The sequence below is a fragment of the Astyanax mexicanus genome, chromosome 16 (genome assembly GCF_023375975.1).
Source record: "Astyanax mexicanus isolate ESR-SI-001 chromosome 16, AstMex3_surface, whole genome shotgun sequence".
In the NCBI taxonomy this organism is placed as follows: domain Eukaryota; kingdom Metazoa; phylum Chordata; class Actinopteri; order Characiformes; family Acestrorhamphidae; genus Astyanax; species Astyanax mexicanus.
Window position 1 is genome coordinate 28808144 of NC_064423.1, and position 27555 is coordinate 28835698.

The 27555-nt window shown below is 38.8% G+C and overlaps 1 protein-coding gene across 3 annotated transcripts in view; it reads right to left on the minus strand.

Moving 5' to 3' along the window:
* Positions 1-27555, minus strand: part of impact (impact RWD domain protein) — a 67802-nt gene that overhangs the window by 17658 nt on the left and 22589 nt on the right. Inside the window, exons 6-9 of one of the 3 annotated variants that reach the window (XM_049465845.1) lie at positions 19950-20075; positions 19605-19699; positions 9519-9592; positions 791-881 (exon numbers count right to left, since the gene is read on the minus strand). In XM_049465845.1, the coding sequence (XP_049321802.1) occupies positions 791-881; positions 9519-9592; positions 19605-19699; positions 19950-20075 (386 nt within the window). Of the gene's footprint in view, positions 1-790; positions 882-9518; positions 9593-19604; positions 19700-19949; positions 20079-27555 lie in introns of all 3 variants that reach the window. The other 2 variants (XM_007246164.4, XM_007246166.4) reach the window with 2 other exon arrangements.

The window sequence follows — 27555 nt, forward strand, 5'->3', positions numbered from 1 at the left end:
AGGATTGTGTATTTGAAAGGCTTGATATAATTACATGTTATTATCTGGTAATTACTGGGTACATAACACATAATAACAACAACACAAAAACAATAGAAAAAAATCTTTCAGCATGTTTTCTTCCCAACTGCACCCGAAACACTGGATGACATTTTGACAGAAGAGACATTTGTCCATAGAGATGCAGTTCCTTTTTGTTCTCGCTGTTCTCTGCACCATACCACTGTACATTCAGGTTCAATTAATCAGGAATTCAACTGAGAACAGACCTAAATAAAGCCATAATTATCAAAAAGCAGTGACACCTGGACATGTAGCAATTACTCCTGATTAATGACAGCAAATTACAGCAAACCCTGTGCTCGGCATTAGTTAACATTCTAAAGCATGCCTGCTCCAGTCTGCGCCAATGGCGTTTAGCAATGGCCCTGATTTAATCCACTTTTCTCCAATACTCAGATGCTCCTCAAGACTCTGTTTCGAAGGATATGGTGTGTTACATTACAGCTGGAATTAAACCTCCCAGTACATCTAGTGAGCAGGGTGGGCAGCCCAGTTCCAATAAATCCTATGTGTGCACAGACAAGATGGTAAAGGATAATCTGGTCTTATCTAGCTTTCACACACGTGAACAGATTATCATTGCCCATCAGAATGAGACACTGCCAAAAGGACGAAAAAACAACTCAATGCCCTTTTACTTCAAAATCTTCATAAATATGATAGAAGTGTGCTAAACCACGATTCAGCTTCAAATATTGACCCCTTACACACACAAGCTCACACACACCTGCAGAAGATGCAGCAGCCTCCCACCAGCAGCCGTCTCTCCATCATCCTCACAGTCCTGAAGGAATGTGCTTTTGTCTTCACAGTATATCCTATCGGAGACAGGAAGAAACGAGAGAGATTGATCCATCTGGTTGTGCTCTAGTTGTGCTTTTGTTTTATGTATTCCTATGGGAAAAGCTAATTAGTTTCACCTTCTGTTCTGACCACAAGCATGCATTAATAACTGACTTAATTAAGCGAATTTCACGATCCCCCCCTGTCAATAGATTACTGAAGTTCGAAGTTGAACAATGCCTTGATCTGTGTTAATATCTTATCCCCACAACATCCTCAGACAAGGAGAACTGAGGCTTTCATTCACCGTTAGGATATGCTAAGATATCCATCAGGAACTCAGAGCTAGCAACAATGGGAACTATCAGATGCTAATTCAAAGGAAGATGATCATGGTTTCACAGCTCTAGGGTGGTGCAACTGTCTAACTGCGTGTTTGGTAGGAGACAGGAGATCATAAGATCATGGGCGTTAAGAATTAAGAAGGTCCCCGGCATGTGATGGAGAGTTTCTAACCTGCAACGAGGAATAAAGAATAGGCTGCCACAGACTAAATTATATATCTTGCACAGTATTCAATTATGATTTTCAATTTGAGCTGCTGCTCTTTAACTAATGTTTTAAGGCTCAACCTATTGTATATTGTGGACCATACTGAGATGCAGAAGTAAAAATATTTAGGAGGCGTTTCGACCAATCTAAATTGAGGTAATTTAAAAATACTTTGTTACTGCACTGTTTATATTGGCTTATGTTATTTCTTTGTATTTGCTTTGTACTATTTGTATATGTATTATTTGAAACTGATCCTATCTGGCAATTGAACAAATGCAACCTGATATACACAGCAAAATTTGTATATATTTTTAATTTCAAGGTCTTATTCCATCGTTTTTTCATTCATTTTAAACATTCTATTTGTGGTCTCTAATATCAATAAAGTGAGCCATTTTTTGTGGAAAAAAGTGCTTAGGTGTGTCTATTAACCACTGCTTTAGACCACTGAATAACAGGTCTCTGGAGAAGGTTTTGGCTTTTGCTCATGAATATTCATAGATGCAAATATATCACCTCTGATTGGCTAACAGCACTGCAGCAGAGAACGCCTACCACCCCCCCCACCCGCCCCAGTCAATTTTACAGCACTAAAACTCAATGGACGAAATGTTTTCAGAGATACAGCTTTAGTTATAAAGATATAGCACTGAGTGCTAAGTAAAGTTATCCCTTAAACATAATTTAACGTCAGACTTGAGCCAAGCCCAAGCTGTCATTCATATAGCTCCATACAAAGGAATCTTTTATGAATATTTGAATACATTTCATGCTATATATTCTGCTGTAAAGAAAAGTCCTGAGCATCACCACAAGCATACTATATCAAAGCATGAATGGCCTGTGTCCTGACATTGTCTAAATCCCATATAAACCTTCAATTTAATAGAAGCAGCAGCAGAATAAACTCTGAAGAGTGCAGACCTTCACTTTTTTGCTCAGATTCAGTCAAATGCTTCAAACCTGACAGGAGAGCGCTCCACAGTACAGACAGATAATGACCCAAAGCAACTCGAGAGCTTTTCAAGGCCAAGAAATGGAATGTTCTTACATGTCAGGTCAGTCACCTGACCTCAACCCAGCTGTGCAGCTTTTCACAAAACTGAAGAACCGCGAACAAGCAGAACTGAAGGTGGCTGCTGTAACGGCTATACAAAGCATCTCAAAGGAGGAAGAGCTTTCAGAGTCTATGTCCATGTATTAAAAAGAATCCTTACAGACAGACAAACAGACACAGCACAAGGACAAGGCAACAAAATCTAGATAGACCAGACGGGCAAACAGTAGCATTGTGTAAAAACAGAACGGTATGCGGGAGCAAATGAACAGGTCACTATAAAGTATATAAACAAATATTTGTGGACACCTCTGTGGAACTAATTTTGCCACCTTAAATTGTCAATATTGCAGCAAAAGTACTGCCAATAGAACAGGACTCTTATAAGCAGATATACATTAAACTTTTGGCCCCATGTGTGATGCCAGATATGGGCTAGAGAGGTATAAAGCCCCCCACAATTGAGCTGTGGAGCAGTGGAAATGTGTTTTTGAAACGACGGTGATCCATCCAATCCATTTGGGATTATTTGTGGGATGAAGTAAGGTAATCATCAATCATCCTGACCCTGCAAAATCTCTCGTCATTGAATAAAATCAGATCCTCACAGCAATGCTAAAAAAAACATTAGAAAGAAGCCTTAATTGGGCAGAAGATTCAGAAACAGAAGGACAACTCTATTTATTAATACTCTTGATTTCTCTCTTGAAGAAAAATGAATAAGAAGGGTGCCCAATACTTTCTTTGGTAGCTAACCGTGGTCAGTAGCTCTTTTGGCAGTTTAGTTGGTTAGATTGGATAGTTTTCTAACAGTGGCGATTGCTCTAAGACTGCAAGGGAAGCTCAGCTTCCCCTAAAATGTAAACAAATAAGTGATTAAATATATACTGTTGTGTGTACATGTCACTGATTAAATATGCGCTACACCGCGCTGAACTTAGTTCAGAATCAGCTTCTTATCACTGGTAACGCCGCGGCTTTCCTCTCACTCATTCCCGCAGCTATACAGCGCTGCTTTAAACAGTGCGGACGCTGAGCGTCCACAGACTTCAATAGCGGAGGAAAGCGCGCAGCGAAACGAGACGAGTCATTGGATAAATGCTGGGCTTTGTCCCGCCCATCGGACGCTCAGCGTCTCTGGGGGTCTATGGAGCAGTGGGCTGGCCTCTGCCGGCCCGGACACTCAGCTTCTGCGTGATGATTGGATGATCTGTCTGAGTCCCTTTTTGATTGACAGCGAAATGAGCGAATCAGCGATCTTTTAGTGTAAAAATCCATTTGATAGTCTTCCTTACGAAGAAAAACTTAGAGTTAAACAGCGGGGCAGATCAACTGCTCAGATTAATTTTGTGTAAAAGGTGGGAAAAGTAACAGGTATTTTCAGCTGTTCTGGTGTGATAAAGTGAGCTGGCTGACTGGAAGTGCTGTAACAAATAAAATGTACTGATGGCCATTCCCCTTGATGAAACTATCTCAGGACATAAATGAACAGGGGCCAGTAGTAAGTATTGTGTTAATAAAATAAAATTTTAATTTAAATAATTTAAATTAATAAAGGGATTATTTAGGGAAATTAAAACTGTCCAAAAAGGAAATAAATTTACCTGCATTTTTTCCTTTACCAACTTTAAAGATTTTGCGTAATGTTTTTTTTTGCTGATCATTTTATGTTTATTCCTGTCACAGCGTCTTTTTTATGTAATTGTTCAGTGTAAAGAATGGGTACCTTTTTGTTGTGTAGTGAAAACTTGAAAATAATGCCTTTTTTTACAAAAAAAAGAGGCAGAGTAGAATTTACGTATAAATAAAACTACATATGTTAAGATGTAGGCCGAAATTGAGCTTCCCCTCCTTGAAAGACCAGCATCCGCCACTGTTTTTTAAGTAGTCCAGACAGTCAGAAGTGAGACAGTTAATTTGGTAGACAGGTAGTTTGGTAAGTCAGTAGTTAGTTTGGTAGGAATGTAATTTGGTAAGTAGTTTGGTTAATTGTTAGAGAGGTATGTAGGTAATTCAGTAGTTCAGTAGGTAGGTTGGTTGGCCATTCAGTAGTGCGACTGATTAGTAGTTTGGGGAATCGGTAGGTCGGTATGGAGGTAGTTTGGTAGGTAAATCAGTTGGCCATTCACTAGTGTGATTAACAGGTTATTGATTTGGTATGCTAGGTAGAAATAAGTGCATTATAATCAGTATATGATCAGTACACAAGTATTGGCATTAACCTGGCAATGTGATATATCACAATACAGTGGTTACAATTTGGTACATTTTGTATATATACTGCAATACTGTTATCAAGGTGATATGTATTTTGAAATCCAAATTTAGAAAAAAAAATGTATTAAGTATATGATCTGAATAAAAGACATAAAAGAAAACTTATTTTTATCCAATTATAACAGTGGGATCTGAAGCTATCCTGCTGTGTGAATTTCCCACAGTTTTACACAATACTCCTTACCCTTTATTTTTTTCTTCCACTTTTGCATAATTTGAGATGCCCTGTTTTGTCTTGGTGGTATCTGACCTTACTATTCACCGCACTGCTGCCCACTGTTGTGCTGTATAACCTGCAGGAACTTTCACCTTAACACTGCATCCAAATAATAACTCACAATCTCATAATTCATAACCTACTCTTATGGTAGACATAAATCCTAATTATCTGTCCAGGTATTCCAGTTATACTTGTTGTTTTGTTATTTATTGTGCTGTCCGGAGTCAATACATTACTGCAAAACATTATATCACAGTATATCGCTAATTAATATTAATATTTTACACCAATACTACAGACAGGGAAGTAGCGTTCCTTCAGAGCCAATGAAAATGATGGAACTCTATAATTGTTAAACAGTCAAGGCAGCATTTCTGTTAAGCCCACTGACGTAATACTAAAAGTCTACACTTAACTAACATTCTGTATTAATTGTATAAATAATAATTTCAGGTCCACTGTGGTGGTCTACAGATGCCCCAGTTACACAACAGGTGTTCAGTAGGTAAAAAAAGAACATAAAATGAACAAAGTGATAAAGCAACTTGATTTAGGAGAAAAAAGGAGAGTCGTTATATGTAGGACAATCTAAAGCACAGCACAGCACAGCAGACAGGACACGACACGACAGAAATGAGAGATACTACTTGAGCTGCATCAGTGTTTGAAGATGAAGTGGGCAGAGGACAGTGGCAGGGCTCAATCAGCTATTCAGCACAACATAATTAGAGCATTACCAAAATTCTGAATGTCAATATCACCTGTAGGTTAATCTCCGACGGATGACAGCTGCCTCTTGTCTACAGTATATCATTAGCCTTGTACTCAAAGACCCCCCCCCCACCCTGCCCATACAGCTACTACATCACACACAGACACAGACACACACAGACTAGTGCTAGACGATTAGATTTTTAATCAGTGTCGTGACATCTTGTTTCAGAACATCACTATACACTACAGTACATGTCCAAATGTTTGAAAATGCATTTAGCTACTATTTTAAGTTGCCCCCTTTGACACAGATGTGCAAAGACAGACATAGCTAGCTTGTCTAGCCTCTGTAAACCATTTAAGTTGTGCCCATTAGTGATGTCCAAAAGTACACACAGCTTGTACAGTCCCTGTAGGAAAGTATATCAAAAGAATAGAACTCTCAGGTGCAGATAAACAAACTTATTGGCACCATGTCTTCTAAATGTCAGGCGTGGGTTATAGATATGGCTATGCAATTAGTTAAAAGTTAATCAAAAGTAAAATTCAAAACAACTAACCTCCATCATCTTGTGTAATCGAAAAAAAAAATGATATGATGAGTTGAGGAGTTGGGGATGAGTTGAGGAGTTGGGGATGAGTTGAGGAATTGGGGATGAGTTGAGGAGTTGGGGATGAGTTGAGGAATTGGGGATGAGTTGAGGAGTTGGGGATGAGGTGAGGAGTTGGGGATGAGTTGAGGAATTGGGGATGAGTTGAGGAGTTGGGGATGAGTTGAGGAGTTGGGGATGAGTTGAGGAATTGGGGATGAGTTGAGGAGTTGGGGATGAGTTGAGGAGTTGGGGATGAGTCGAGGAGTTGGGGATGAGTCGAGGAGTTGGGGATGAGTCGAGGAGTTGGGGATGAGTCGAGGAGGGATAAGAATAAATAAAAAAAATTATGAAATAATGTGCAAATAAGGCTCTATTCAAATAATGAACAATGATGTGTGGGATGGGAACATTCTGATTCAACCTGAATGAATAAATCAATATTCACATGAACTGAATTATTTATAACTACCTATATATATATATATAGGTCGGAAATGCAATTTTTGCCGATCGTAAATCGGAAACCTCACATAGTTCCTCCATACAAACACATTTATGAGATTTGCTCTCATCAGTACCTCTTCTGTCTCTGTAGACTCAAGCATTTTGGTCTGTCTCCTAGCATCCTCACCATCTCCTGCAGATACACCATCCAGAGCACCCTCACGGGCTGCATCACTGTCAGAAAAGGTGTCTGCCCTGCTTGTGACCACCACACTCTTCAGAGAGTGGTGAGGAGAGAAGAATTCATCATAGGCAGGAGAAGGCAGTCAAATCCCAGCCTCACAAAACATCTATCAGTCATGCCTGAGGAAGCACCTCAAAAGCAGGTCAGGCAGTATTCACCCAGCACACGGTCTGTTCTTTACACGGTCATCTGGCAGGTGGTACCACAGCACCCAGTCCAGAACAAACAATCTAAAAGAACACCGTCTACCCACAGGTTATTATGTTACTGCACGTGCTGTGATACTGAATTCATCCCTCATTTTATTTCAAAATAAAAAAAAAACCTCACCCAGAAACTAGAGATGGCTTTAGGTATGGGTTGCCAAACCCAGTACCCAACTTCATGAACTTCCTCAGGGCAGGTAACTGAGCTCTTATTTACACCATATTAACCCACACTTACAAATTTAAACTTTTTCATAACTCTGTCCTTCCATTTACTCCCATTCATTTTCATCCACACCCAAGCCCTGGAGTTTAATTCGCCCGACAGCCACTAAACTACATGTACTCCTTTAGAAAGGACCTGTAGCTCTAATCAACTAAATCAGCCATTGTGACCCACACTCATCTGTTTATCTTTTCCTCATCCATTTAACTGTGCAACCATTCTGCGTTTCCTTCAGGAAATGCACTTGTCTGGGTGCAATATGGTATTTTGCCCACATTGTGCACCCGTAGACAGAATACTGAACTACTGCATTAATCTGCCCTCTAAAAGCAATCATTGTGTTGTGCGCCGGTAACCAGAATACTAAACTACAGCATTTATCTTCCCTCTAAAAGAAATCGTTGATGTGATGGTGATAAAGATTGGCTTCATTTGGTGAAAGGTCACCTGGGCAAATATTTAATTCCTATTTTATCTGTTAAAGGGCTCACACCCTCTACACTGTTTGCAATTTTCCCCCCTTATTGCTGTTAAGGTCTTTAAATGGTGTTTACACAGTCATTTATTTGTACATGACCACATTCCAACCTCTCTCTACTGTGCAGAATTAAACTGTCTGTTATTGTAGCGGTGCCTTTAACCCTTTTTCAATTGGGTTCAAGGACTAGCCATGGCAAATATCACTGTTTGGCCCAGACTTGTGTTAAGGTTCCAATAGTTTGTCATGTACAGATTGCAATGTTTTAATGGTTACCTTGTTTTGTCTGGACCTATGAACTTTATTTCAGTTTGATTCAAACCAAAATAACAGGTGTGAATCAGAACAAAGCATCAACATTTGGTCCAATTAAAAGAGGTGACTTTAGTCTGGATCTACTCAATAATGAAAATGCATTTTGAGATGGTTCAGGCTTTCGGACCAATAACTGGAAGTTGACACAGGCCATCATCAACCATGGAACCATAGAAGAAGAAAAAAAAATCAGTGTGCCCAAAAGTGTTGTGACAAATATTTTTTTTGCATCACATTAACAATAAATTCAAAACTGAAATTTAAAAAGTCAGCCTTGCTACTAATCCTCAGAGAAGGTCACAGGTCTTGCTGAAGGTCCCTAAACCTGCAGTTAAGTGGACCATGGTATCAAATCTACAATCCCTGTGGTCAATAAACCAATGTTTAACTCTGCAACTACATCACTGAAGCAAACTGCCCAAGCCTGTGCATGAAGGGCTCTCTCACTCTAATTCTCACACAGACTGTGGTGTCATATTGATCTATTGGTCTAATAATGGAGTCATCCCCCTAAACTAATTGTGAATCCTTGTTGACTGTGATTTATTATTGATGTTATCTGTTATGCTAATATGATGGTTTCAACCATAATTCAGATTGTAAGTGCTGATATTTTTGCTGATTTTCTGCAAATAAATGCTCTACATATTTTTATTTGGAATTTGGGAGAAATGCTGTCTGTAGTTTATAGAAAAAAAAACAATAAAACATATACCTATAAATAGCAAAATCAGAAAAAACTGATTCAGAAACTGAAGTGCTTTCTTATTTTTTTCCAGAGCTGTAAATCTCTGCCTGTGGGGACTCCTCCATTAAAAAATCACTTGCATGTCTGCTTCTGTTTGCATGGACCATTTTAACCAGATGCTGCCAGTCACGATCATTAACTATGCTGTCCACTGTAGGTAGTATTTCCTTTTTATTACTGATATGCCCCATCCATCTGGCATCCACTATATGGCCTCGCTCCCAAAACTCCCAAAATTCACGTCACCTTGCCATAAGTACGTTGACCAGTGTGTGGGCATTCCCATGCAGCCCCATCCGATTATCCTTTACGATCAATTTACATACTGATATCCCACGACTTTTGGCATTTGCCTATGGAAATTCTGTTTTGCACAATATGGGCTGTGTACATATTAATGTGACCCTGCTCACCCAATATCTTTCAGCTCTAATAGACACAAGCAGACATAAACAAACAAACACAGCCTGTCTCTCTCTCTTGCTCTCTTTCTTGTGTACACACACACACACACACACAAACATCTCTGTTTGCCAGCACATGCACGTCTATGCATTGACAGAATGCAAGCTGATAATTATGTGGCTGCAAATACCTGTACGCATAGATGTTGTGAGTGGCACTTGCAATTTTCTTGTTTTCGTATAGTTTGTCTATCACCCTCTGAACCTGTAAGAGAAACAGCAGAAGACAAGTCTGATACATCGCAAGTCACAGAGACTCCTTAAAACGTGTGAATTTCATTCAAGTGAATGTAAAAGGTTCACATTTTGGTCCAGAATGAAGAATGAAACACTTCACAATAACATAAAACACATTTTGGTCCGTTATACTATCCACACACACACTTGTCTATTTTGCCACAGTGTGATGGAATGAAAGGCTGTGTGTGTGCGTGTGTGACCATGTGTCTGTGTTAATAGCCTCTGCTCTGCTGCAGCGAAGTAATGAAGTCTGTGTTTATGCAACGTAATGAACCTAATGAAAGACACTGATCCAAAAGTAAGGATGGGTGGAAGCAGGAATTATTGCTGTGCCTGCACCAATTTCCTCTCTCGTCATAGCAGCTCCACACATACTCAGAATAACAAATTAGACTACAGGTATTGCTTTCGGTCCACAATACATCTTAGAATAGATCAATATGACACCACAGTCTGGAACAAAGCCTCCTTTCAGCTGATTTCAATGGCATGTATTAAAATACTTGTAGCTTGTGGCTTTGAGTCAATATCAGAAGAAATGCTCTCGCAAACTTCGGAATGTCTCTGTGAGAATGCAGATCAGATATGCACACTTTGAAACTCTTTACTAAGCTCAGGCTTGCAGAATGCAGTCCATTGGGGCATTTCTATTAGGGACGCTCCAAATATTTGGCAACCATATGCTTCTGTATTCTGCCAAAAAAAAGAGAGAAAAAACTCACAACACCAGCACATATACTAGCAAATGAATACAGTACCACAGAAAATAGATGTGGTTAACAATGACTACAAATTACAATGGTACCTGATCATCTTTAAACGTCCAACTTTATAACAAACAATGACACCTTATTATTAGTAATTCATTATTGCAGTGGCAGCATGCCCACATTACCCCCAACTACCCCCCTCCCATAGCACTGCTCTCACAAGTGCCGTCTGCAAGCCAGCAAACAGGGTAAAACGGCAGGTTTAAGTTCATTTTTATGCTCTACACACATAAATTAGAAAAAAGTGATCAACATAATTTATCACACTTGGTATTCGTTTACTATTGCTTCACAAACTAGATGTTGTACAGCTGGATCTACTACAGTAACAATAGCTGAGCTAACTACCTTAGCCTCAGTGTTGCCAACTTGGCTAGCTAGCTAGCAATTATGTTATTTCAGCCATTTCTCATTTTCTGCAAATAAATGCTCTAAATGACAATATTTTTATTTGGAATTTGGGAGAAATGTTGTCCGTAGTTGTCCGTAAAATAAAACAACAATGTTCATTTTACTCAAATACCTATAAATAGCAAAATCAGAGAAACTGATTCAGAAACTGAAGGAATCTCTTAATTTTTTACAGAGCTGTATATGGATAACACCACCACCTGCCAGTGAGCTACCATGTGGGAGACTGGGGTTCAATTCCAGGTCTGGGTAACTATACTGTGCTACACCAATAAGAGTCCTTGGGCAAGACTCCTAATACTATAATAACCTCGTAAGTCGCTCTGGATAAGTTGCTCTGGATCACTCTGTGTAAGATGAATAAACTGCCATAAAAAATAAAAATGTTAACAGTTTAATACAGTACAATAAAATGCAATAAATATTAATTCGAGCCAAGATACAGCACCTCTGGTACAGAGAGGGTTAACGGCCTTGCTCAAAGGCTTAGCAGTGCCAGATTAGTAAGCCTGGGTATCGAACCCACAACCTTGTGATCAATAAGCCTGTGGGTGAGTTGTTCTTCACTCGATTTCTCGCTCACTTACTATTGATCTATTGGTCCAACCACTGAGCCACCAATCAGAAACGAATCATGAACTAGACTAATAGTGATTCTTTAAGCCCCTTGTGTCAATTTTTTATCATGGATGTTATCTGCAATACTGATTAGATGCCCTAATCACAGAACAACTACAGAGAGGTAATTGCTGTTATATTCGGAAGACAAATAAGAGGTAACAACCTAGAAAACACACTCAAATCATTGATCTCAAAATAAAAAATGCTAGGTAATTTAAACATATTTAAATGAACTTTGACCCATTATTGGTACATTAGTGGAGATTTTCACACACTGTAAACAGCAGCAGGCATCTTTAAATTATTTAGAGGACAATAACAACAATCCCCCCCCACTTTAAATTAAATACTCTAATTCATTTGTAAAAATTAATCATAAAAAATAGTAGTATACACTGATTTAATGCTTTAGGGGCTTGTCTAAAGCCTTAAGTCAGTAATGTTCAGTAGGCAGTACTGCATATGGACTTCAGCGTGATATCAACTGTGATAGTGTAACCTCGGGGTGAGAAATAGAGTGAGAAAGCACTTCACGCACAGGCTGGAGCAGTTTGCGTTAGAGATACAGTTACAGATGGACTGAATCCAATTTCTTAAACCCTTTGGGCGGCAGCTTGGCCTACTACTACCACTGCAGTGCTGCTGTGGCCACCTGTCTGCTTGTATTTATCCCAGAGAGAGAGAGCAGTCTCATTTCCTGCTGTGGATGTGACCCACATATTGTGATGTGCATTTGCCAAGTCCAGAGGTGGAAAGTAACTAATTACATTTACTCACATTACTGTAATTGAGTAGATTTTATGAGTAATTTGCAATTTTTTTTTAAATAGGTAATTTTACTTCTGAACTTTAGTTAATTTTGATAAGAATAAGTAATTTACTGATTAACAGTGTACTGAGTAACAAATGATACACAGGGGGGAAAAAAACTAATTGTCTGAATTAAAAAAAATAATTGAGTCTTGTTCTCCATGGCAGCGCAGCTGAATTTCTCCATGCAGTGTTTATTACGGTTAGCGGGAGGGGCTGTTTAAATCAGCTGTGTAGTCTGGGGTCTGTGTGCGCTGCTCGAGGGAACCGGTGTTTTGTCAAATTATGCTACCCATTGATATGTGCTTCTTTACAACTTTGAACATTCACCAACCAACAGTTTTTTTGTATGTTTTCATGTTTTTCATGATAATATTTCTTATGTTTTTATTGGGAACATTAAACACTCTGCTTGAATGTTAAAAAAAAAAACATGTAAATAGCAGTTAAAGCATAGCAATGCTTTTTTTTAACTAAAAAAAAACCCTTTGCAAGCTAGTCAACCAGCTTAAACCAACTAAACATGTTTACATTGTTTATATAATTCCTTATAGCTTCATAGTTTCACTAAAGTCTTTAAACTAAATTCTGTCTTGGCTGATCTTCTGCATCTGGGTTAAGGTTAAAACTGTCTTTTACCCAAGTTTCACTTTAATGCAGCTTCATAACACAGAGCTGTATACGTTCTTGGTGAGCTGGTAGTTTATTTTCTTTAGTGTGAAAAATTGCATCTTAAAATGTTGTGTCTCCCTTTGCCAGTTCCCAATGATGACACTGTTGCTTATAATGGAAGCGGACTTGGACCCAGGCCACCAGCACAACGAGTTCCAAGTCTTCAGCCTGCTACTTGTTCTGGGTGGAAATTCAACACAAACAACACCTCCACTAATCTTGCATTCACTAACCTTGGCTGGATAACTCTGGCAGGAAAGGTTGTTTTCCGTTTTTAATTCTTTCCTCACTTTTTTTGAGACTCCATATGGTGACAAGAGCAATAACCGTAATCTATTAAAATTAAAAGGAAGCACATATGGAGGACATACACCAACCTTTCATAACATTAGCACATTTCCTTGTTTCTGACTGTATTCCTTCTGTTTCTCTGCATACTTTATTATTATTATTATTCTCCTTTTACACTGTTCTTTAATGGTCAGGATCCCACAGGACCACCACAGAGCATGCATTATTTGGTTGGTTGGTCATTTATTCTCAGCACTGCAGTAATACTGACATGGTGGTGTTGTGTGTTAGTGTGTGGTTTGGTTCTGGTACGAGTGGATCAGACACAGCAGTGCTGCTGGAATTTTGGGACTTCCACTCATTTCTCTGGGGCAAAATCGTACGACAATTGTACGAAAACCGTACATTGCTTTGCAATCCGCAACCATAATTATACAACTACAAAGTGATCATATATGCTCAACAGAAAAAAACTGAAAAAAGTGATTATAAAAGGGATTGTAGAAAAAAAGGGGTTGTTTTAATGTTATGGCTGATCTGTGTATTTAAGGGACGCTTTTTTGAAGCGTTTTATTTAGAGTGCCATCAGAGCAGAGATAGATAACTACAGCTTCAAAACCACTCTAACTCCAACAACCTACAAATTTTAATCGCAAGCCTTGAGGCTAGCCTGCATTTATATTAAATTAAAGGTCCAGCACTGATTTTTAGAGCGATTAAAGTACACATAGCAAATTACAGGCTGCAGTACAGCACACTCTATCTACGCCACTTTTCTTTATTTTTAAGAAAAGCAAATATCTGTCATCTCGTGTGAGTTCCAGATGATTATTTTCTCTGAAACCAGAGGATGTTTTCACTGCAGATAAAAAGATTGCCAGTAGAAGATCTTGGGCTAATATTGGATTAACTGGAGGAACACTCATCAGCCAGGCTTATTCAAATGCAGCTTATTAGACTCTTGTTTGGCGACTTTAAACAGAACAGCAAAGCTTGCGACAGCCACATCAGGAAACTCGATGAAAATTTGTAATGAATGGGATTAAAATTAGATCAACCTTGTTGGACAGGTTGATCCTACAGCATCACACAACTCAAAAGACATTGTAATGCAAGACCTTCACAGTTTATTAAGAGCTCTTTTATGTCTGTAATTCAGACTGACATCTCATGAAACATAAATAATTAACACAATCAAAAATTCAGTTTCAACTACTGCTCCTTTCAAGTACAAAGCTTGGAAGTTTTTTTTTTGCTTTTATCTATTATTTTAGTTTCATTTATAGAAAGTGTATGGAACTTGGGCTTTTTTATTTTATTTCTATTAACTTGTTTAACTATGTTTTGCTTTGTTTTACGTTATCTTATTTTAAAATGCTGCAAAGCTTTGTTTTTATATATAACTTTAACTATTACTATAATTAACAAATAATCATTCTAAATAACTTTATATAACTTTTAATAACAATTTTACTTTTGCAATTTACAATAAAAAAAGGATTTTCTCTTAAAAGCCATGGCAGTTTAATGATAACCTTTACTTTATTTAACATTCACTGGACCTGACAAACTTACATTGCAAAAATAATCAGAAAAAAAATGGGTGTGTTCTGAAACTTATAAATGCAATCAAATGCATATTGACAGATGAAGTGAAAACCTAGGTTCCATAAGAAATTAGAATCATTATTACTGTGCTATTTTTATTTGTAAAACTACTTTTTAGGTAAAGAGTTCTGCATAAAACACATTTACATTACTCTTACTGTTATTTAAATTCACTCACAGCTGTGCATTACAGTAATTTTACCCCAGGTGGAATCTGATTTACACGGTATCCAATAAGAAGTTTAGCATAACAAGAATAAAATCAGATTAATGCAGTCAGTCCTCTCTTAGCCTACTGCTTTCATTTCTTAGGAGATTAACACAACAATAAGCACAGAGTGTATCCCTTAGACGTGTCATCTGTTGCCGCAGATAACAAAAGTATCATAAAAGTAAATAATAATCCTTCATAATTATGTTCAATAAAGTAATTAAAGTAACTTCTAAACCATCAATCGCATAATTGACAAATAATGCAGTTTATTATGAGTTTAATTTGAGAAGTTCAGAAGTCGCTGTCTAGAGTCTTTTAGTAGAGAAAACAAAAGAAAAAACGCTTCATTAGAAACATGGTTGATCTCAATACTATTTTTTTTCTTGTTTGATCAGCTAAACCTTACTTTAAATGCAGAAATGTTCATTTTCTCAGAGTTGTACTTCTCACAGACTGCTGAAAGATTTCCAGCACGACCTAATCATACTGAGATTTTGCACATTTTTAGGCTTAATATTATTCAGCCCATGCTGGCTCGTTTAATTTAGTTTCTTAAGATCCAAAATCCTCCAATTCTTGCCGTTAAAACAGTTTATAAACAGTCAGAGATGTAGATGGGAACCTTTGGATGCAGAATGATGAGTGAGGGTGAGGATAATTGTGATTTATTGCTTTACTCACTACGCAGTTAATTGCTTTATAATTACAATTGATTATTACATCAAAACAAAAGTAATAACTCTTAAGTTCGAATAATTAAAGTGCTTACATTTCAAAGCATATTTATTTTTTTTGCTTTCTAGCAATAGGCCAGCTGCTTGAGGGTTTCAGGAGCAGGGGGTCGCCTCTCTTGAAACGGCTAATGGTACTCAGAACTGCAATGATGCATGAAGTGGCTGTCTCACTAACAGAGCAGGTAAGTGAACACTCGACTGGGATTTAAAGGAATACTTCAGGTTATTTCAAGCTAGAGTATATCTCCTGCATGTAAAACATAGTTGCCATCACACCGTTTTAGAGCAATGAAACTGTGCTTCAACGATAAGAACGACTACCAGATTTACATTTACAGAATTCAATAATTTGCTATAATGTGTAATATTGGCACTGCTGTGCTGCAGTTGTAGGCACAAGGCCGCAGGCTGAGTACTGTAGATCAGCACAGGAGTGCCAATATTACACATTATAGCACGAACCTCGAATGTATTATTGCAATTATACCACAGTTCCATTATCGCTGTTTATTGAAAGAGTTTTAAAAAAGGGCCGAGAAAATATGATCTGTTTAGTTTAAAAACTCTGTTTGTAGCTGCGATGTTTGGATTGTAAGCGCTGCATTGTTGCTAGGTAACCTGTATGTGGCGAAGTAATACAAGGAGAGCTTCGGTTACAGTGCATTACCGGCTGATAATGTCACTCATAAAGCGCACAGAGAACTGAGTTCACAGAAAGTGATTTATGGTAGTGTTCCTGAGCCCATGCTGTGATTTCCAGTACAGAACAATGCAGTGCCACCTGAGGGCCCGAAGATCACTAGTATCCAGTATTAACTGTTGGTCTTGTCCCTTGCACACAGGATTTTCCACAGATTCTTTGAATCTTTTGTGATCTTATGTACTGCAGATGGTGGAATATCCAAGGTCTAACATACTTTTTATACCCAGTCATGTAAACTGCTCCTATTGTGGATGTCTTTTTTGTTAATATCACTTCCTGTTAGACTATTTTCAAATTTTGAGATTCATTGCTGCCATCAAGTTTTACATAAGTCATTTTTTTATTCGTTTTTATTCTATTGTGAACAAAATGTGAGTTTATGACATGTGCTATATACTGCATTCTATTTTTATTTATATTCATTTACACTCTACACTCATTTTATAATTGGGATTGTACATTATCTCTAAAAAAGGAAAAACTGTAAAAAAGGTAGACACAAGACTGTAATCTCCAATCATAATATCAATACGATGTCCTGAAGCATCAATTATAAATATGTCAGGGGTAATCGTCCACACGGATTCAGAGGAGCCAGAAGGAGATTAAGCTGGGAAAACGCTGGAGCATTTTTTCGAGTTCTCTCTCTGGTGCTGAAAGCAATAAATACAAGAGACCCTGTGGGTAGGCAGGTGTTGCTTCTACTCTCAGGTTACTGCAAGGTGTGTGCTTCTCTCTAAGCAAGCTGTCAAACAAGTGACCGACAGAGAACTATTGATATTTCAGCGAAGTGGAGATGTTGGGTGCTCCTCGGAGACGGAGAACAGAAGGCTAAACACGGGTTCTGAACAGCGAAACAGCCGTGATCCGCCGGGCAGGTGTGAATGAGTCATCTGCCTCAGAGCTCGCCGGGGAAGGCAGTAGTGACAGCTGCGAGGCTCTTTGTGCTGCAGCGGGGGAGCGCGTGTGTGCGGGGGTTTGAAAGCCAGACATTCCAAAAGTGACAAGTTGAGACATTTTCAGAATTATGAATATGCACTTGAGGGCACAATCGACACAAATGTCTAAAAACAGGCATCAAACAATGTGTCGGATCACTTTTCTGACAAGCATTGAGAGCTAGGAACGTTTATTGGTGAGGACAGGTGTGTGAAATATGCCTTTGAGACATCCAGTGCTGGTTCCCTACCTTTTAAAGACATAAGCGGTTGGTTCACCACAAACACTTTAAGCCTTTACAGTCACTAGAGATATGCCATTGATGTAAACCTTTTAAGTCTAGGAGTGAGATTTACCCAATGGAGCTAAATCCCAGTCTGAGGGATGTAATGCATTGCACATTTATGAGTTTCAATGTTTTACAGCAACAATGAGGTAACAATCAAGCCTTTTGTGAGATGTGTTAGGAAGCTACATCATATTGCCAAAAGTATTCCCTCGTCTGCCTTTGCAGGCATATGAACTCAAGTGACATCCCAATCCCAATCCATAGGTGTTTCCATAGGGTTTAATATGATGTCGGTCCACCCTTTGCAGCTATAACGATTTTAACTCCTCTGGTAAGGCTATGCACAAGGATTAGGAGTGTGTTTATGGGAATGTTTGGACATTTGACCCATCCTATATTCATCCACAGGTGGCATCCTATTACGGTGGCATACTGGAATTGTCTGAGCTCCTAGCAGCGTCCACAAATCGCTCTTTCACAAATATTTGTAGAAGCAGTTGTATACCTAGGTGCTTGGGGCTCTATAGTGTATGTTAATGTTAATGCCTGGTCCAAACCACAGAATAATTAGGTCAATTTTCAGGCTGATGCACCTGCCCTTACAACTGCAAGAGGTGACCCAAGTTAGATTTGTACACACTACTGACTATAACCTTGCTTTGACTCAGATCCTTATTGCATTGGTTTCACAAGAGGTTGGGGGAGCAGTTATTGATAATAGGGCCCTTGAGCAAGGCATTAAATCTTTACTATTACCTGGGTACTGAAGCTGGCTGCCCACCACTCCAGGCATGTGTGCTCACTGCTCACTGAGTGTGTCTTTTAAGTGTGCTCACTACTGTGTGTATTCACTGCATGGATGGGTTAAAGGCAGAGGATACGTTCCATCAAGTTCTGTTTATATGGTAATCTTGCCTTATCTTGTTGAAAACATTCCCCACTCCTGGTGGATGATGTGAATGTTGTCGTATTTTTCGCACTATAAAGCACACCGGATTACAAGGCGCATTTTATGCGACACTTGTAAGGAACAGGGGTGTCGCCATGTTTTCCTTCTAATTCAGCAGGTCCTGTAAAGCTAAGCTATGTAAACAAATGAGCACTGGATGTTAATCTACGCAGATTTCTCTCCCGAGTACTGTTTATTTGGCTGAGTAAAGCACTTCAGTTTATTTATAGTAAGCATACATTTCCAGATTTCCACTAAAGCTAGATCATTAGCATTAGCCCGACAGCTCTACACTGAGGAACCCTAAGTGTTTCGGAAAGCCAGGGTAATATTAGCTAGCGGTCTCCCCCTCGTAAGAGATAAACACGCAGGCTACAGTCCGATATAGCTCTGAACAGCGAAAGAGCAAGCATGTTTAGCAGATAATGCTAATGCTGCTCCGGCAGTGCTAGCTGGGGTTCTCAGCAGACTACAGGCAGATAATAATCACCTCTGAACTGCCAAAGAGCTAGCCCTGCGGTTAGGGGCTAATGCTAATACTGCTGGAGAACTAAAATTAAACTCCTTTATAACACTGTACTTCAGCGGAATGGCTTCACTCCTCCATAATACCCGTCAGGTAAAATTTATATATAAGGCACGTCGGATATTAAGGCACACTGATCATTTTTGGGAAATTAAAGGATTTTAAGTGCGCCATATAGTGCGAAAGCTGCTGCGCCATATCTGCATGATTTTATGCACTGCACTGCACTTCTGCCACTTGACTGACTGGTAAAATAATTGCATGAATGAGTAGGTGTTCAGGCGTTTCTAATAAAATATTTGCTGAGTGAAATATATATGAAAAATAAGCATATTAAGAACGACAGCTAGCCAGACAGGGATACAGACAGAAAAAAAGACAGACTGACAGACAGGCTAGGAAAAAGGGAACTTACTAACAGACTAAGATATGATTCATACCTGTTTAGGTGTCACTACAGGGGCTAAATGAGGCTGGAAGTTGCTGCGTCTGTCTGTGACTGCTTCCCCGTGTTTAATTGGCGGCAACTCCTCGTCTGAAAAGATGCCAAACACACACCGTATATTTTCTCACGGTTCACAAAATCACAAGCTAGGAGATTACAAGGCAGACAAGGACATGCCACCTCAATCCAATTCCTTGCCAAAAAAAATGCCTAGGTAATTTCAACCAAATTACTTTGGAGCTGCGACAAATTTTAAATCGGATTACACTTGATTAGATGTCAAGGCTGGAAATGAAAAACAAAGAAATGGAGAACACCGGTTTAACTCGGTATCACTTGCCTGCTGGTGAGCTGGAGAACAGGTGCACCTGCTCTGTGTTGAGTTTCAGAGCGCTGTAGTCGGGGACATCACCCCAATCTTCATCCTCTTCCTCAGTCGCCACTGCTCTGCCCGTCTCTGGTTCTTCTGCTAATAACAGAAACAGAACACACAATATTATACATTAACTGTGAATAAGATTGCGGAATGTAATGCCAAAAGCAGCAGTCTTTAAAGGAAAGAATTTAAAAGAAAAACTCTTAAAGACTTTATCTGTGCCAAAAATGCAATATGTACAGGCCAAACTGAGAATTGAAATTGTGTTATTCTCTGACCCAGAGTATGCAGCTAAAAGAATAGAAACATTTATATAATTTACACAAATCATACAAATATAAAGACACAGGATACAATAAAGTGTTGTATCTTATTATATAAATAATGGTATGTAAGTCTAAGTGTAGTGGCATGACTATTGCTGTAATGTTTTATATATGTATTGTGTATGTGTATATGTCTGTGTGTGTTTGTGTGTGTGTGTTTGTGTGTGTGTGTGTGTGAGAGAGATGGATGTAATTGCACTCTACATTTTGACAGTAGGACTGCAACTAATGTTTCTTTTGGTGGTTCATTAATCTGTTTTGAAAAATCACTTACTACTGCTGTGGGAACAGCTCCTAGCTTTCTATATCACTTCACAAAGATAAAAAGAGCTAAATGCAGGATTTGAATTCCCTTTTTTAAAAAGCCAGAAGACATTTCAATATGGAATGTGCTGATATTAAGTGAGAAAATACAGTATGTTATCTGTGGGGTTTGAGCACTTTTGGTGTCCAAGCTGAGTGTGAACTGAGTGAGAGATCAGCCCTTAACCCACCACTACTGGGTTTCTGTCCCCAGCACTTTGTACAAACCAACAATTAGTCGACAATGAAATTCAGAGACGACAAATCTTTATAATACAATTACTTTAACTAATCATTACTACATGACAGTATTCCAAAAACTAACAAAATAAACAAAACAATATAGTCAAAAACACAACAGAATTGAAGACAATTTACTCTCAACAATCTGCATTAAAAGTACTCTTCCACATGCTCTGCGCAATTACAGATTCTCACCAGAGAGGTCACTATATTCCCGAAACCTACAGATTCTTGCTTTAAAATAGAAACATAATACAGTATTTTCTTTCTAACTAAAACAGAGCACGAAAAAATTTTACATCTTTTACATACAGATTTTCTTAAGTAATGACGAGGTGTGTCTTCCTAAAGCATGTAATTGGCGTACTGCAATCAATGCTTACAATCAGGAGAGAACGGCAAGAGGCAGAAAAGTTCAGAGACCTGTGCCCGTTGAGCCAGCTGGAACAATTTGAATATTCTGCCATCAACGGACCTGCACTAATCAGCCCAAAAGCACCACTCTTGACTGGCTTGATACTGAACTTAGCTTCTGCCCTTACTTCAAAGAAGAAAAAGAACAAAAGCTAATCACCTAATATCGTATTTAATATGCTGTTTTAAGACTGGCAAGGTCTGCAGGGGTCAGGATCTTCTATTTGGACCTCAAAGGTGATTAAAATTTAAAAACGGGTGATGTGTTAGAGAACGAGGAGAATATTAAAGGTAAGGTAAAACACTTGTTATATAATATAAATATGGATTTAATCACATAAACCAGGCCAGAGCAAACCAATTTCAGCAGTTAATCATGGGTTGTCAGATCCACGTTTTAGTAACCCCTGACCATTTCCTCATTTCCTAACCTCACCCACTCCTGCCAGCAGCTCATCTGAATATTCATGGCCTTACTAAAATTCCCTTTTGATCTCTTGGAGAAGGCTTCGAGGAATGGCCTGCTGTTACGGGCATCTCATTAGTCTAATGACTGAAAAAATTGATGGTTGCTGTGTGGAAAGCAAGGGTGGCACTTCTCATGACAGTATAATATGTTCTTACCAGGGATCACAGAAAAAATACATCAAAGGAAGCTGAACATCTTTCGATTACAGACATTTAATGCTTAATGTTAATTATATGCACAAGAGACAGAGAGAGACATTAATTAATGAGGGTCTTGCTAATAAACACATAGATGTCATACGTCAATATATATATATATATATCCCGAATCCAAAATGTGTGCAAGCAGCAAAGCCTGCTCTCCTGCTGGAAGCACAGGAAGTCGTTTTTTAGCTTTGACAGAGAGGGAAAGCTGCAGGGGGGAGGCTTGATTGAAAAGGAAGTGGATTTCAGGAGCTACATGAATGCCTGTGGGACTATACAGCGATCAGCCAAAACAGGCCAAAAAAGGTGATGGGAAGAACATTGATTATCTGCTTTCATTGGAAGCTGTCGGGAGGTGGATATATTAGGCATCAAGTGAACAGGCAGTTCTAGAAGTTGATGGGTTGGAAGCAATTAAAACGGGCAAGCGTGAAAATCTAAGGCTGCTTTCCAATTGCCCACAGCACAATAAAAAGATAGTTGTGTTCCAAAGCCTAAGCTGCAGCCAAGATGGGCTGCATGTCTTGGCTGCAATGCAATTGAAGGCTGTCCCAAAATAAATGACCTGTGTACAGTGTAGATCCGTACTGTATACAGTCAGAAATGCAGTTGACGTTTGGAGCAATCTGAAGGACGTGACTGATGTATTCTTCATGGCCCTCATAGACTCACGATTCACTGCACACATACAACATGTAGAGTAAAGAAAAAGTGTACAGTACAGGACAGTACAAGTACAATCAGGACAGTACATTCAAGGACCAAACCTACCTCGACTCGACTATAGCCTACTCTTTAGAACACAGTATAAAAAAGATATAGTCTATACTAACAATAAAAGTTGAAATGGTAGTTTGGCAGGTTAGTACACAAAAATCTTTAAAAATGTTTAAATAACTTAACTATCCCAGCATTTCCAAGTATGTACAACGGATATCTAAATACACTCAAAGTATAACTTTTCCACTTTTATCTGCAGTGCCATGACAAAGTATTTGTGGCTGAATTAAAACAATTCTGCATAAAATAGTGGGCCAAAATTCCTCCACAGGGATGTGAAAGACTTTTTGCCAGTTATTGCCAATGCTTGATTGCAGTTTTTGCTGCCAAGGGTGGCACAGCCAAGTTATTAGATTTAGGGGGCTTTTTTTTTTTTTTTTTTTTACATATGGCCAGGTTGGTTTGAATAGATTTTGTCCCTTAATAAATGAAATCAGTATTTATATTTTGCTATCAAAGTTTCTGAAAGCATAAAAAAAACAAAAACAAAATTATTAGTGCGCATAAATATAAACCACTGTATGTTACAGATTGCTCAAAAATGAGTTACTATATATCCTATTAATGTGCAATTGGGACACAGCCTGTAACTTTTATTTGGGCCAAATTGTGATGACTAGGTAACAGTTTTAATGTGTCACTTTGTACATCATAAATGCAGAAGTCAAAAATACTTAATTCCAAGCTCTAAATTCCCACCTTTAAGCAAGGTTAATTTAGGAAATTTAAAAATCGATCAGGAATGCATTTGTTTGTATAATTTCAGCCAAAATTTATGCGATGGGCTAAAATTGCTCTAATGTGAGATGATCAGATCATATTTGTAAGTAAGTTACTACAGCAACCCTGCATGAAGCTCTGTGGTCACATGACCCTGCACTTTTTTGTTCAACAAGTAAATGGAATTATGGAGTTTGTGCATGGCTGCAGACACTCATTAAAGCCAGTGTTGAACTCAATATAGAATGTAAAAATATACTGTAAAACTGTAAAACATAAAGTCATAAAGTAAACAGACTAAAGCTTTTAACACCACTACTGGATACACCTTTTGCGAGTAAATCACTCAGAAGAGTACAGAAGTGAACATTATAACAAAGCCAAGCTAACAACCACTGATAATGACATAAAACATCAAATGATGCAGTTTACATTCAACCATGATCAAAAACAACAGCAACAGTCAGAAAGTTTAATGAATCATGTGATGCAGATAAGCTACCCAAGACAACTGCAGGTGTGCCCAGTTTGCCCAGATCAGGCGAAACAGAGCAATATATTTGATACAAGTCAGACCTAAGTTGGACAGTCTTGAGTTGTATCAGATAAAGGAGAACATAATTGCAACTATAAGCTAACATCCAAAGCTGTTACACCAAACTCTTTGAGTTCCAGCTGAATAGCTCACAGAGAGCTTTGTCTTTTTCTCTTTCTTCCAGCCCAGTGCACAGCATTATTTGAGACAGGGACCCAAAAGAAACAAGGGGCAATTTGAACGCAAATTAAACCTAATTTAATTTACAGCATATCGCAATCACTCTAATCAAGAGAGACAGTGCAATTGTGTTCTCAATCCAAACATAGTGCTGAGAGTTTCCCCCGAGGCAGCCAAAAACTGCTGGCTTTTGCTAGGCATTTGAACCCCAATATTCAGCGTACAAGTGTAGAAGCTTGTTTGCTAATATAACTGCAGTGAACCACACAGTTGTAACTCCATTTAAGAGCTCCAGAGAGTCTCACAGAAATCCTTATTATTTTATACATTTACAAGAATGATTAAGCCGGGCTTCTAGTGGTTTAGAAGAGTAAGTTGTTGACACTGAGGCCTGAGGATCGCCAGTTTAAATCCTGGGGCATTCTGCTTTGACATCAGCAGCCAGATCCTGACTGGGGCTTCTGATGTATCGGACCTGTAGATCCAGCACTTTCCTCCGAGCAAGAAAGATGCCTTGCAATGCTGCATTAGTGGCAGTTAAAACTGTAGCGGCATTTCTGCATATCAGAGAAGAAGACATGCACTTGTTCTCGTCTACCAAGTGTCTACCTGGTGTCAGAAGCATTAGTAAGTTGACCCCATTTTAAACCCTGCGAAGAGTCTATTTTCACGCCTTGCGCCTGTGCCATTTAATTAGCTTCAGAGGTTGTGAATATATTTATGCTGATGTGGGGGTGTGTAAGTGAGGTGTGTTCAGGTAAAGTTCTGGCGCAATGCTATCTTGGCAGCAGAAAACACAGGTGCGCCACTGACTGTTTAAAACTCCGACAACAGTCCACCGTCAGACAACTACAGCAATCTTAGCTAGGCAGGTGCTTAGCAGGCATACACCCTCAGCTTGCACACACACACACACACACACACACACTAAATAATACAGATTATTAAATAAAAGAAGGGCTATTCTCATAATTGATATGCTCATGCACCTAAGAAGCACAGAAGCGCTGCACCGTTAAGATACCAATCCACAGAGCGCAAGTTGGCGATTGGTTTATTTCACTTTACGCCCAAAACAAACCCATGATTTATAAAGAGAATTACTGCATGCATTTTTGTGTGAATAACTGCATGCCGCAGAAGGCATGTTTTTTTGCATCCTCATGATACATCCTAAACCAAGCCGCAAGTGTGCGATTGACGGCTTATCTATGCATCGCTAAAACAGGACCCTTAGTAAGTGGGTTGGTTCATTTCTTTCAGGTACATTAGGGAGCAAATTGCATAACACAAATAATAATAATAATAATTATGGTATTATCTGTGTTTTATCAGTACAATTTTAATCAGTGTGGTGATGCTATTTGTCTTGTGAAAACTGGTTTACAATGGTAGCATTCAGACGACTACCGCATACCCACTGCGAAACGAAGCTTGTGAGCACAGCATGAAGCAAAATGCACCTTTGCCTAATGTGTACACTTCATAACTGCACGCCTCTTTTTATGTCCAATCAAAGGCATTGTTGCGTAGGGTTTTCAACCAACTTTTACAGACACAAGACAAGCAAAGCCTTGCACGACATCTGCACTTGTTTGTTTATTCCACAATTACATCACATTGGCCACTGAATCCAAGTGAATGTTGATGCCACAAGAGGTGGGTTCCTGTTCCTGCCTTCATGGTGTTATTCACTATGCTAGCACACTGCTATGACTCATAAAAGGATATTTAGCCAATGCAGGCAGACCCCAATTGGAGCTCATGTTTGTGTCTTCATCTATAAAGCACAATTTGTAGGGCAGACTTAACTTAGGGCACAAGTTACCATATTTGATATTTAGCATACTTTCAGACTTCAGCCCAGACTGAATCAGCTCGGATACGTGACTGCACTGCACTGACATACAGAGGAAATGACTAGTAAATGACACAGCAAAAGGGGCAGACGAGTAGGTTTCTGCTAACCCCTACGTTCACAGTGATGTTCTTGGCAGCCACAGAAACCTCAGTCCTCATCACATCCGCCAATGAGACCAAGAAAGTAGACTGATTTTAAAATCAGAAAAAAACGATATCATTTTACTTCATCATGCCTCGGTCATTATTACAGTTTAAGAGAAGAAAATGTCAAATAATCAACGCTGTGTTTGCACGTCATAGCCAGGGGTTTATTCTGCAGGCATCAAACATTCGACTGTAAAAAACTGTAAACCTGAAATCAGTCACGCTTATTTTCTTTTGATTACTGCCATTCACCTTGAATTGCAGGTGTCCATGAAAAAAGGAAGAAACAAAACACAGCAGTGTACACAGCACCAGCGAGACATCACAATTAAGATCTCTCTTCTCTACTCTCTCTTCACACACACACACCTCTTTTCTTTCTCTCACCATTCCTGCCCACATCCTCTTCCCATGAACATTCATATCCATTTGAATACTAATTAAATGCCTGTCTAATCTGATGAAGTCTGCTCTGAGGCTGCCACAAACTGACTGACTAATCTGTTAATTATTTTTTTTGATTAATCGATTGATTTAAATGTCTTGTCACATAGATTAATTTTAGGCGCTGTTGGCAAGGCATGTTTATGTTGTCTTCCTTTTTTATGAGCCGTTAGCTGTTTGTTTATGAGCAGTTCAAATGTGTCATGTTTGAGTGGGAAGGAAACTAAAAGGTCTTTTACACCTTCAACCTCTTCTTTCCTTAGTAAGATCTGCTTAAAAAAAGAAATTAAGACAGAAAATCATTCAAGTAGGATTGCTTCCCTGTGTATTCAGTCAAATATAGAAAAAAAAATATTTCCAACTGGCATGGCCTTCAGGAACAGGACAGAAGACTTTTCAAAACACTTTTCACAGTACGTGGCCGGATGTGCTTAGCCTGTACTTCTTCAATAGGCAAAGCAAAGTATTTTCTTTTTCCACATGGCACTAAGGGATTTGGAGAAAGAGGTTGAGCAGAGATCAATCTGTTGCATACCATATAAAATCTGTTAATGCATTTAGAGCTAGATTTCCTCTCGAAAGAAATAATCACAATTTAATTTCAGGTGGGATGGACCAATTTCAAGAGATGTCACTTTAGGCCCTGTGGAAGTCATAAATGCATCGCTAATGTGAATAACATTAATAGTGCCAACAAACCAGTCAGTTTCAGAAATGGAAAACAACAGCAGCAGCACTGAGGCTCAAAGGGCCTCATTTAAAACCAACGAAAAGAGATTTGTCAGAGCAATTGTCACAAATATACAATCAGCAATAGCCAATACTGACAGCTGCTCAGACCATATGATCAATATTTTGCCAGATCACAGGATCCTTCAGTTCCTCATTCATCTGCAAAATAGCAATATGGACTTCAATCGTGGTCGCAAAATCTCCTAAGTGCATA